Source organism: Myxocyprinus asiaticus, chromosome 8, assembly GCF_019703515.2.
Source record: "Myxocyprinus asiaticus isolate MX2 ecotype Aquarium Trade chromosome 8, UBuf_Myxa_2, whole genome shotgun sequence".
Classification (NCBI taxonomy): Eukaryota; Metazoa; Chordata; class Actinopteri; order Cypriniformes; family Catostomidae; genus Myxocyprinus; species Myxocyprinus asiaticus.
In genome coordinates this window covers 7,973,983-7,987,112 of record NC_059351.1, presented here as the reverse complement: position 1 = coordinate 7,987,112, position 13,130 = coordinate 7,973,983, and the positions used below count along the sequence as shown (strand labels likewise).

The window sequence follows — 13,130 nt, the reverse complement described above, 5'->3', positions numbered from 1 at the left end:
TTTCAAGTGGTTTCTCACAACTTTCCAGCGTATTTTCACTTAGATTTAAGTAGGACTAGGAACAAAATCCTGATATAAATTTGACTAGTGGAAATTTAAATTAGCAAATTATCTTTACAGAACATCTGTAATGTCATTAGACATGTCTAAGGGGCCTTTCAGACTAAACACTGCTTGTGCAAAAAAAAAAAAAAAAAAAAAAAAAAAAAAAAACTTCAACAAAAAAGCTTGATGCAGTGCAATGAATAGAACAGAACACTCTATATGCTTTTTTTTTTTTTTTTACTTGACAAAGTATAAAAAAAAAAACTTGGCACTCCTGCGCGAGATTCTGAAAAAAAAAAAATGACGGTCAAAAACGTTCATCCAATGCATGTTTACATAGGAAAACAATTGAAAAACAGCATGGATGGATGCAAAAACGTGTTTGTGTGAACGGGTCCTTAGGTGGTATTTTGACATCAGTTTTACTGCAGATATCTTCAGTCTCCATTCTTAATAGTTAGATTACAATTGCAGATATCTTAAATTATATTTTTACTGGTTGAATTTGAATTAGGTCAAAATGCAATTATAAAGTGTAATTATAGATAGACAAGCAAGTTGTTTTATGTTGAAAGGGCTTGTCATATTGTCTTTTTTAAGTTGTAAACAGCTTATATAATGGAACCATTAGTCAACATTTCCAAGTGTAAGTGTTGGAACTGCAAGAGAAGGCTCCTGGGGATGTTCTATCACACTATTAGACATCAATAACTCAATGAGTCAAGCATGATTTGGGTTAGTCAATAATCCAAGTCTGATCTGAGCCCCTTCATGCGTTCTTATCTGCATCTGTGTGCAACATTCTGAAAACACAGGGTCCTCTGTTCATTCATTCATGATCTTTGCCATCAAAGCAACATGTTACTTAGCCACATTTTGCTAGAAGTTGCACTTGATCTTTCCCCTTTAATTTACTTCTTACCCTTAGCCATTGTTCTGAGGTTGGGAATGTGACTTTGATAGCTGATTTACAAGCACAATGAAGGGCATACAAATTGAAGAGGAAACAGTCAGTACAGCATCAAGGGTCTCTTTGACTAAATGTCAGACCCATCAAACTCTAGGTACAGAGCCTGTCGTGATCAAATATCTGAGAGTGTATATTACAGTCCTTTATTTTATGATTAGCTGTATCCTGGATGCAAACCTGCCACAGTGTTAATCTACATTTTTTTTCTTTGGTTTGCAATATTTGCAGATCAAAGGTGCTGTCAGTCAGCAGCTGTAACTAAGTATTTTAAGACTCTTATTGACTAAATCAAATACCGTAACACACTGTCCTGCTTAGGCAAAATAACTACTGTAATGTCCAGGAATTGAAATGGAAAAAAAAATTTTTTTTGTGGCATATCCCAAAAATTATATTATGAAATTATTGCTAACAAATCATCCTGTCATTTTTTTAAATGTTTTGCCACTGGTATTTAGCTTGGCAAACCAGTAAAACATAGTAATAAATCACCAACATCGTCACATCCTTAGCACACCATTCATGATTGATTGGATGTCTTTGTAACATTTTACAAAATCTTGTTAGGGAGTTTCTCAGATGTTTATGGGAGGTTAGGGTTGTGTGCATACAATACAACGGTGACATTCTACAATTCTTCAATTCCTTTTTTTTTTTTTAAGTGCAGGGCTACATCCAAATTGTAAAATGTCAGATTTGTCCCAGAACATTCTGAACACACCTGTGGTCAACTATGAACTTCTTAGACCAGCATGAATTTCCATGGCATTCCAGGCTTGTTTATGCTGGTAAGTCCCGGTTTGGTGCTGGTCTAGCTAGTAGACCAGCATAGCCATGCTGTTCACCAACACAAAATGCTAATCAACCTGCATGGTCTTTTTGCTGAAGCTGATTGTTCAGGAAAGTCTTGATGGTTTAGGTAGTTAGGAAGCCTTGTGGGGACATCAACACAATAAGATCCCATGTCGGGGACCAGCATCTAAAACAGCATATGCTGGTGACCAACCATGCTGATCTTTCAACTGGGTTAGAAGAGTTGTTTAGTGTTAGAAGTGAAGTTTCATGAGCCTTCTGTTTCTCTGATTGGGGTGTTTAGTTACGCCCTGCCATTTTGGTTTACTTTGACAGTTAGTGTAGTAATCCTGCCCTCATAGCCCCTGAGGCAGAACTATTGACAGTAAAATCGTCCAGGTCTACAATGCTTTACTGAGTCATAAATTACACTGTCTGTGATGATGTGTGATAATCTGAGAAGGTGTGAACTGTCTGTAATCATATTATGGTCTCTTGTTGTCTGTAATGACTTGTTGGATATTGTTTTTGAGTGTTGTGTGTTATCTGAGTTATTGAGGCAGGAGATCAATGAAAGCAGTGTAAGCACAAATTATTATATGAAACATCACTCAAATAGACCGTCCACTCGAACTTTCAGCAGATCTGGAATCGTGTACCAACTCTGGATACTCTACTCTCTCTTCTCTCGCTGGACCCATCTCTTGGTAAACACCCTTTGATAAACTTGAAATAAGGTAGTCAACATGAAATCGCGATCGCAACCCAATACTTTTATAATATTACATAGTAAAACAGGATATTCAGCACGAAAAAATTTTGGGAGGGACTTTATCCATAAGGAATTGATTGGATCGTCAAAAGAAGGCATTAAATACCTGAATGGAGGGGCTAAAAAATAAGAGGAATTGGTGACGCCAGCCAAAAAGGAAAGTCAATTCAGAGGCAGAGCTTGCAAGTTATTATATTTTGAGAATATATAATGAAACATATATATATTTTTGGAATTAATGTGCACCAGTTATTCATGCACAATAAGGCCAAGAATGTGTTGATAAACACTATTAAAGGAATATTCCAGGTTTAATTCAAGTTAACTCAATCAACAGCATTTGTGGCATAATGTTGATTACAACAAAAAATTATTTTGACTCATCCCTCCTTTACTTTAAAAAAAGTAAAAATTGAGGTTACAATAAGACACTTACAATGGAAGTGCACGGGGCCAACTTTTTGGAGGGTTTAAAGTCAGAAATTTGTAGCTTATAATTTCATTAAAGCACTTACATTAATTCTTCTGTTAAAACGCATGTATTATTTGATCAGTAATGTTGTTTAAATTGTAATTTTTACAGTCATTTTAGGGTTTGTTGGCATTACATCGTTATAGTAACAAAGTTGTAAAATTGGCTATAACTTTACATAGAAAAGATTAGTAAGCGATTTTATCACACTAAAATGAAGTTTACATGCATAATGTGTATGTCTAGCGGGTATACTTTTGAAACAGTTAGTATTTTAACGTTAAAAAATTGGCCACCTTTACTTCCATTGTAAGTGCCTTACTGTCACCTCGATTTCTGCTTTTTTTTTAAAGAAAAGGAGGAACGAGTCGAAATTCATTTTTGTGGGAATCATTATGCCACAAATGTTTAACTTGTATTGAACCCGGAATATTCCTTTGACTAGGGTTGAAATCAGGAACATATGGCCTATGTGTGTTAATGTTAATGTGACTGTGTTAATGGGTTACATAACTCTCACATGTCAAGTAATCTCGACCCCAGGCATACAGTCACACACAGAGACCCAACTCAACCACAACAGACTTCTTTCTTTCTTTCTTTCTTTCTGAATTTCCTATAAATTCTCCCATATTCTGTCTGTTTTTATTTTCTTGTTTCCATTTCAGTCTTCATTCCATACCATCCTATATATAATGCTAATTTGCTGTCTTCTTATCTCTCAATAGAAGGGATTCTTCCCATCATCAATTATTCTTATCCAAAACACCTATTTCACCTCTAAATTTGCACTTCTTCTCAAGAAAACTCACTGAGGGCACAGCTCACATACTGTCAAGAGAACACACACATTTTTCACTTTCTTTCCCCTTTTGAAAAAGACTTTACTTTGGTGAAAGTTCACACTTTCAACGTCGTTGTCAGCCACGGTGATTGATAGTGAGCACACAGGAGGTTAGATGTTGCTGTGTGGAATGCAGCAGCTGCTACTGAGCATCTGGGCGGGGCTTGAGAAAAGGGGTGTGGCCTGTTTTCCCACCCCACAGTTTGATCGATGATTCAAGAGCAGTGTTCCTCCATACCCGCCCACCCTTGGCACTTTACCGTATTTCATTGTATGTAGTATATCACTTATAGCATCGATTATGCTGTATTTCTGTAGAGAAATTGTAAATGGCACTCTATTTTAGAAGAAGCCCATGTCTTATAACATAAAGAAACCAGTTACAGAATAATCATACCTAACAGGTATTAGGCAAGTTGCATGTGCTTGAACCGCCATCAACGTAATGCCATTTTGATTCGCTAAAAAATGTATTCGTTTTTTTGTATCTCAAAAACATGTACTATATCACCTTCTAGTTTAGTCTCTTTTTCTTTATTCTGTTTCCTCTTTTTTTATGCTGATCTTCAGTTCCATAAGCAGCTCATCAGATATGTGCACTTGTGCCATGGTTCCCACATTGACCATAATAATATATAAAGTCCAGTACACTAAGCACTGTCTCATTTATAGAACAGTTAATATTGTGTTAAGTAACTTGGATATCACCTTTCTGGGCTTCTTCTTGCCAAATACCTTAGCAAAATGTGATTCATCTGCTACTTTTGTCTCTGTATATCCAGTAAGGATCAATCAAATGGTTTGCCTTCAACCTAAACTGAAAAACAAAATCTAAATTATTCAACCTGTAAAACTGACTTTTCATGTACCTCCACCTACTTCCTCTTTCCCAGCATTCATCTTTTCAGTTTCTCTGTTCTGAGTTTTCTCCTCCCTCTCTATTAGGAGTAATATGGGGCAGGCTGGTGATAGGGAGGAGATGGTTTTTAGTGCAGCATGCCTGGAGATTGATGCCAACAAACCTGTTTTATAGGCTAGAGAAGGAGGAAAGATGTTTGTTTAAAATTGCTTGGTTTGTTTGACTGGTAGAGGAGAGGAAAGAGCAGGAACAGGAGTTTGAGGAGAAGATGGGCTCCTCTGGGAGCAAACCTGGCCTGAAAATATATCCTGGCTTCAAGAAAAATGGAAAGGTGCAGCTTGGTTCCTCTAATTTTTTTTCCCTGTGAGTTTTTGGGCTTGTTCATTTGAAACATGTGTTTATAGCTGGTTTACTGGTTGGTACTCTTGTTTGTTGAGTATATTTTACCTTGACTTCTTGAGCTCTGGTGATTCAGTATATAGAAATGTTGGTTTGTGGTTGCAAGGAATTTAGAGTTGCATCACAGTTATGTATGTGGCAAGCTGTAGCTTCAGGTGCATCTGTGATGATCTATGGATTAATATGTTTTGTAGCTTTTTATTTATGGTGCAAACTATTTCATCATTTAAAAGTGTAGTGCATGATCATGTGTTTGCTTTTGTCCCTGATGTTTTGAGAGCTAGAAAGTGTTTGTGTGTGTTGGCCAGGGAGAGTCTGGTGTTTGAGTAGTACCATGAGTGAGAGTGTGTATGCACGTGATAGACATGGTTCATACAAATAACAATAACCCGGGGGTATGAGTGTGGAGATTTGTGTGTGAGTGGTTAAATGTTCTGTTTAGATTTGTGCGTCGTGGGTTCAACAATCTCTAATGTTCTTCTTCAGAACATATCACAAGTACAGTAATCTCTCCCAGGCCCTGACTGACAAGTTTCAGCTATTTAGTAGTTACTGTAGCATTTACCATCACTTAATTTTCCCCCCTTATCCTATCCAACAACAACAGACTATCCGCCAATCCTGACAGTGTCTAGCTGAGAGCCACATGTAATTCAATATGCAATTTCAAAGGCTTGTGGATTGTGATTTGTATCCAAGGTGAATGCCTATTCTGTTTTTGCAATGAATTATAAAAAAAAAAAAATTCTGTTTGGTGTGTCTGTTTGGTCTTTTTAGTGTATCTGTGGTGCAGAATTGAAGCATATCTTGAACTTTCCACAGATTTGTGGATTGTTAAAAATTATAATCAGTGTCAGCAATGTCCTTTAGTGATTTCACCCAAAACAATTTTAAACAATATTTTACTCATTCATTAAGAAATGACATGGAATATTATTTTAACAATTTTGTCACACTGCAGGACCATTTAAGTGAACTGCAAAAAAAAAAAAAAAAAAAAAAACTATACACTATACTTTACACAGTATGCATTTTAATCTCACTGGATGTTTTTTTATTTTGGCACCATTCGGAGTAAATTCTAGAGACTGTTATGTGTGAAAATCCCAGGAGATCAGCAGTTACAGAAATACTCAAACCAGGCCGTCTGGCACCAACAGTCATCCATGCAATTATCTAATCAGCCAATCATGTGGCAGCAGTGCAGTGCATAAAATCATGCTGATACGGGTCAGGAGCTTCAGTTAATATTCACCATCAGAATGGGGAAAACATTTAATCTCAGTGATTCGGACCGTGGCATGATTGTTGTGCCAGACGGGCTGGTTCGAGTATTTCTGTAACTGCTGATCTCCTGGGATTTTCATGCATAACAGTCTCTAGAATTTACTCTGAATGGTACCAAAACCAAAAAACATCCAAAGAGCGGCAGTTCTATGTACACTATATTGCCAAAAGTATTCGCTCATCTGCCTTTAGATGCATATGAATTTAAGTGACATCCCATTCTTAATCCATAGGGTTTAATATGACGTCGGCCCACTCTTTGCAGCTATAACAGCTTCAACTCTTCTGGGAAGGCTTTTTTTTTTTTTTCATTCTTCAAGAAGCGTATTTGTGAGGTCAGACACTGATGTTGGACGAGAAGGCCTGGCTCACAGTCTTCGCTCTAATTCATCCCAAAGGTGCTCTATCGGGTTGAGGTCAGGACTCTGTGCAGGCCAGTCAAGTTCTTCCACACCAAACTCGCTCATCCATGTCTTTATGGACCTTGCTTTGTGCACTGGTGCGCAGTCATGTTGGAACAGGAAGGGGCCATCCCCAAACTGTTCCCACAAAGTTGGGGGCATGGAATTGTCCAAAATCTCTTGGTATGCTGAAGCATTCAGAGTTCCTTTCACTGGAACTAAGGGGCCAAGCCCAGCTCCTGAAAAACAACCCCACACCATAATCCCCCCTCCACCAAACTTCACAGTTGGCACAATGCAGTCAGACAAGTACCGTTCTCCTGGCAACCGCCAAACCCAGACTCGTCCATCAGATTGCCAGATGGAGAAGCGTGATTCGTCACTCCAGAGAACGCGTCTCCACTGCTCTAGAGTCCAGTGGCGGCGTGCTTTACACCACTGCATCTGACGCTTTGCATTGCACTTGATGTATGGCTTGTATGCAGCTGCTCGGCCATGGAAACCCATTCCATGAAGCTCTCTGCGCACTGTTCTTGAGCTAATCCGAAGGCCACATGAACTTTGGAGGTCTGTAGCGATTGACTCTGCAGAAAGTTGGCGACCTCTGCGCACTATGCGCCTCAGCAGCCGCTGACCCCGCTCTGTCATTTTACATGGCCTACCACTTCGTGGCTGAGTTGCTGTCATTCCCAATCACTTCCACTTTGTTATAATACCACTGACAGTTGACTGTGGAATATTTAGTAGCAAGGAAATTTCGTGACTGGACTTGTTGCACAGGTGGCATCCTATCACAGTACCACGCTGGAATTCACTGAGCTCCTGAGAGCGGCCCATTCATTCACAAATGTTTGTAGAAGCAGTCTGCATGCCTAAGTGCTTCATTTTATACACCTGTGGCCATGGAAGTGATTGGAACACCTGAATTCAATTATTTGGATGGGTGAGCGAATACTTTTGGCAATATAGTGTATGTAAATGCCTTGTTGATGAGAGCAGTCAACAGAGAATGGCCAGAGTTGTTCGAATTGACAAAGTCTATGGTAACTCGGATAACTGCTCTGTACAATTGTGGTGAGAAGAATAGCATCTCAGAATACTATTCTGAGATTGCAGGTTAGATTATACACACACACATACATAGTGTATATATATTATTATTGTTTTCAACATCAATATTGAGGTTAAAATGCATCACAAATTACCTTTATTTATTTTTTTTAATTTTTTTTTTGCAGTTCATTTAAATGGTCCTGCAGTGACAAAATTGTTAAAATAATATTCCATGTAATTTCTTAATATATACATATTGTGTGTATATATATATATATATATATATATATATATATATATATACACACACACACACACACACACACACACACACACGTCCGGTTACATTCTTTTTTTTAACCCTTGAATGACATTTTTAATGTTGTTTTTTCTGTCATTTCTTACAGCGTGATGTGGCACTCAAACAGAGAGAGGAACTTTCCGTCCAGCTCAACAATGTGCAACAGCAACTGGGTAAGCAATACATGTACAATTGCAGCCATAGAGGCAGGGGTAGGACTTACTGTAGATTCTTATGTACATTTTCAAGGTAAAACACAGAACGTTGGCTTTCATCTTAGTTAGTTAGCAGTCATTTAGCAGGCGCTTTTATCCAAAGTGACATGCAGAACACTAATTGTAGGGTGATCCCTCTGGAGAAACATTGGGATAACTGCCTAACTCAAGGGCACAATCCTGATAAAGCAAGGTTGAATGACTGTCTAGTTTCAGGGTCATACTTGGTACTGCCATTATTGTTTTTGCAAATTCTTTCTTACAGATAATTTACTTATTAGTGGTACTTACTACCACATTTTTGGCTTTTTTTTTTTTTTTTTTTTTTCAGTAAATTTAGTTATCTGCTTGTATTTTCTTTAGCTGTGTTATCATTAACACCATTAAGTATGCACTTGAGGCTTTTCTTCCTTGTCTTGATTCACCAGTCATACATTTGGTCTTCCAATTATATTATCCCCTACATTCCAGAGTGAGGCTGTTTCGTGTTTCATCCTGTTGTATGGTCTGTCCTGATGAGCACTATATTGTTGGAATCATTGAGTTAAGTGTTTGGGAGTTGAGAAACCAATATGATCACCCACACACCAATCATACTGAACCTGTGCCCTGTTCACATTTGGCAGCCTTTCACTATGTTTGGACTTGGTGTATTTATGTGTATGTGTTGGCAAGAAAATATGACTTCTCAATGTAGATGTACCTTCAACATGGATACACATAAATTCTTGGCATGTCCGGACACACACATTTGTAATGCTGTAATGTTAAGGATGCAATGCTTGTTATGTTTAATTAGTTTGGCCTCACGCACTGTCGTGGCCTTTGGCTTCAGCACAAGTGCGCAGGGCATGTGTGTGGTGCATGAGGAATGTTTCACTCACACTAGCTTCTGTCTGCAAGTCTAAAGATGCAGTTGGCCAAATAACACTTTGCTCCCAAAGTTCACTGCCCTTTTTACCACACAGAATTCATAGAAATACTCTGACAGTTTGAGAGAAATTCTAACTGATTGACAGGTGAGGGGTGACGCTTCACTGCTGTCCAGGACGCATTGAGGACAGATTAGCGTTTACACCTCAAATGAGATGTGGTCTCGTGTTTTTGACTACCTTCTACAGACTACCGAACACAAAACATTTTAGACCTGTTTTTAGCGCTGCCCACATGTAATCTGATCACCGGCAATGCATCTTAAGACCAGGTGTAGCCTACATGGGTCCTACTGACTCTTTGGAATTGAACTGCCAGTAGATTCTTTTGGCTCTTTAAAGAATTGAAATACCAGTGAATTCTATATTCTATTCTAGATTGTTTAAGAATTTAACCACCACCTATTTCTGTTCTAGATTTTATTGACTCTCTTTAGAGATTTGAACCACCAGTACATTCTAGATTCTGTTGTAGATTCTATTGGCTCTTTAAAGAATGGAACTACCTGTGAATTTTAGTTTCTGTTGTAAATTCTAATGGCTCTTTAGAGATATAAACCACCGGTACGTTCTAGATTCTATTGTAGATTCTAATGGCTCTTTAGAGATTTAGCCACCGGTACATTCTAGATTCAGTATTCTAGGCTCTAACGGCACTTTAAAGATTTTAACCACTTTTACCTTCTTGATTCTATTAGGAGTGGGTAAAAATATTGATTTTCCAATGCATCACGATCTTCATTTGAATGTTCTCGATATCAATTCTTAAATCTCAAGATCGATCTTTTACTCTGTGCGCAACCCTTTCACTACAATGAGAGGAAAATCACTCGCATTTGCAACCAAATTTCATGCTATGTGAATAAAAATGTATATATTTGGCAACTGGCTGGTAAATGTTTAGATTTCACTCACCAGTGAATGATTTGTGTAGTATAGTGGTGGAGTATTCAGCAGTCAGATCCTTTCATTGTGTGTGTGGAGAGTAAAAGTTGTTCCAGTTTAATGTGTGTCCAAAGATCTTTACATGTGACCCATTTGTCACTAAATAATGTCTCTTTGATTACCCTTTCTGTTCTTTACAGTCAGTTGTTGGTCATAAACAACAAAAAAATAAACATTTAATTCTAATCAGGAATAGCACAGATGAGATAAAGCCGTTTGAGTCTCTCTCATTAACATGCGCTCGTTTAAAGACATTGTTTACAGAAATGCAGGATTCCCTTAAAGAGATAGTACCAGTTTTTAGCACATGTTCAACAAATAGTACAAATTATGCAATTATACAATACAAATGTAACAAAATATAATGTTTGAAATATAATATTATATTTATTGATTAAATACATTGATTTGTTAATTTTTAAAAAGCTAAAATGTGACCAAAATGATGAAAAATATGAAAACAGAATTAGTAAAATGTATATTTTCATATTGTACCTAGTTAGAAGGTCCCCTGTATAATTCACAGAATTAGCTGGGAGAGAATTTATTTAATATGTAAACAAAAGGGACATTATAACTGAAATATACCCATATGAATCGAGAGCTTGTGAATCGAAATCGAATCGAATTGGGAAATTAGTGTCGATACCTAGCCCTAGATTCTATTCTAGATTCTATTGGCTCTTTAAAGAATTGAACTAACAGTGAATTCTATATTCTGTTGTAGATTTTAATGGCTTTTTAGAGATTTTAACCACCAGTACATTCTAGATTTTATCGTAGATTCTATTGACTCTTTAGAGAATTGAACTACCAGTGCATTCTAGATTCTTTTAAATTGTTAAAGAATTGAACCACCAGGACATTCTAGGTTCTATTGTAGATTCTAATGGCTCTTTAGATAACAGAACCACCAGTGCATTCTATATTTTATTCTAGATACTTTTGACACGTTAGAGAATTGAATCACTCGGACATTCTAGACTTTGACTCTTTTACAGAATTAAACCACCAGCACAATCTAGGGTCTATTCTATGATCTATGGTATCTATATAGAAGTCAACCACCAAGACATTCTAGGTTCCATTCTATATTCTTTTCACACTTTAGTAAATTGAACCTCCAGGATGTTTTATATTCTGTTTTAGTTCTGTTCTAGACTCTGAATCTAATAACCATTACATTCTAGATTCTTCTATGGATTCTGCTGCGTTTTGATATGGTTAAACCAGTATATTCCACATTTGACAGTTCTGTTCTGTTGATTGTTTAGAGAATTCAGCCACCAGTAAATGTCCTCTTTCTTAACATACTTCCCTTCCTCCCTCACTTTTCAGGTAACTCGGTCTTGTGTTGTGAGCAGTTGGAGAGGGAAAAAGAGGAGGTGCGGTTGTCTTTGGAGGCGCTGTTACAGAAACAACAGGAGCAGCATCAGACAGAACTAGAGCAACTGGAGGAAAGACTGAAAGAGTTTTACTCCGCAGAATGGGACAAGACCCACCAGGCCTACCAGAAAGAAGCAGACAAATGCAGGGCGCTCATGCAGCAGCAGGTGAGATCTTACCTGGGCTGGTATATAATTGCAGCACAGAAATCTTATGTAATCAAGATTAACTATGAAATCACACAGCTCCAGTCAAGTGATGCCTCGCCTATTATGTGTCTGCTTTATTTTGAGTACATTCCTGAATGTACACCCTCTCTTGTGTGTTATTTCATACATTCCTTATGTCATGTTTAATATTTGGCCTTCAATTATGTTTTACATTAAGATATTTCTCTTCAAGGCAGGTTTTGTATCAACATTTAGCTCCAAGAGTTTGACAAATACGTTTCTTAAAACAATTCACATATAACTCTGGTCAAGGATGACACTTGTCAAATACAAATGGATTTTACTGGTGTTGCCATAGCATTCATTATCTCTGTGTTTCAAGTGTGTAGAAGTACAGTGTGTGTAGTCTCTTTTCCACGGTTCTGAGCACGGTGAGGAATGGATACAGTAGCTTTTCCACCTGGGCATGATTCGGCACGGCACGATTAGAAACTGTTCTTGGCCTAGAATTCTCAGCACGGTTAGACAACCGTGCTCAACTGTGCTGGTGGAATGCCTGTAGTGACATTGCGACTCACGATTGGTCACTTGTCAGTTGCCAAGGTTACTCATTTTTTCTCTGTAGCTGGCCAAGCGCACTATTTGGGCAAAGTATGCGGTCCTTAAACTCTTGTGTTACCAAGGTAACGACTGAGGTATTTCTTGTGTACATTCGAAGTCTGTTTTCAGCACCACCATGGAAAAAAAAATCTGTAACTGTGCCGGCTGGCCTGGATCAGCACAGTTCGGCCCGATGGTGGAAACAAAGTAGGTCTTCACATCATATTTATAATAAAGAATCAACAACATGAATATGCATGATTTGCTTTTCCATCAACATGGCAGCCAATATAAATAATGAAGAATAACCACTGTCTTACCTAAAGCAGCAAAGTTCACCTCTTGAATCTGCATCATATGTCATCATATGAGGTGCCCATCGACAATGCCAGAGTCAACTTGAGATGTTCTTCAGAAGTCAGGATAAAATTCAGTGGGGATTCCAGTCTAACATGTTCAAGGAATAAGTCTGATGAATAAATGGATATTTTTCACTTAAGTCATCTCAGTGAAGGCTTGTTTTGAATTGATCCACGGTGCATACAGATGCCACAACTTCAAAGGCACATTTTGATACAGCTTGAATAGAATCATTTTAAATGTTACCAAAATGTCATAAAAACGGTTTGTTTCATGAATCAAACTACTTGTTTATTATAAAACAAAAATGTAGAATATTTTTAGAAA

At 37.6% G+C, this 13,130-nt stretch overlaps 1 protein-coding gene across 1 annotated transcript in view; it reads left to right on the top strand.

The window, feature by feature from the left end:
- LOC127444529 (microtubule-associated tumor suppressor 1-like) overlaps nt 1-13,130 on the top strand; it is a 75,627-nt gene that overhangs the window by 57,050 nt on the left and 5,447 nt on the right. The window contains exons 8-9 of the mRNA XM_051703937.1: nt 8,302-8,368; nt 11,626-11,840. Coding sequence (XP_051559897.1) covers nt 8,302-8,368; nt 11,626-11,840 — 282 coding nt within the window. The remainder of the gene's footprint in view (nt 1-8,301; nt 8,369-11,625; nt 11,841-13,130) is intronic.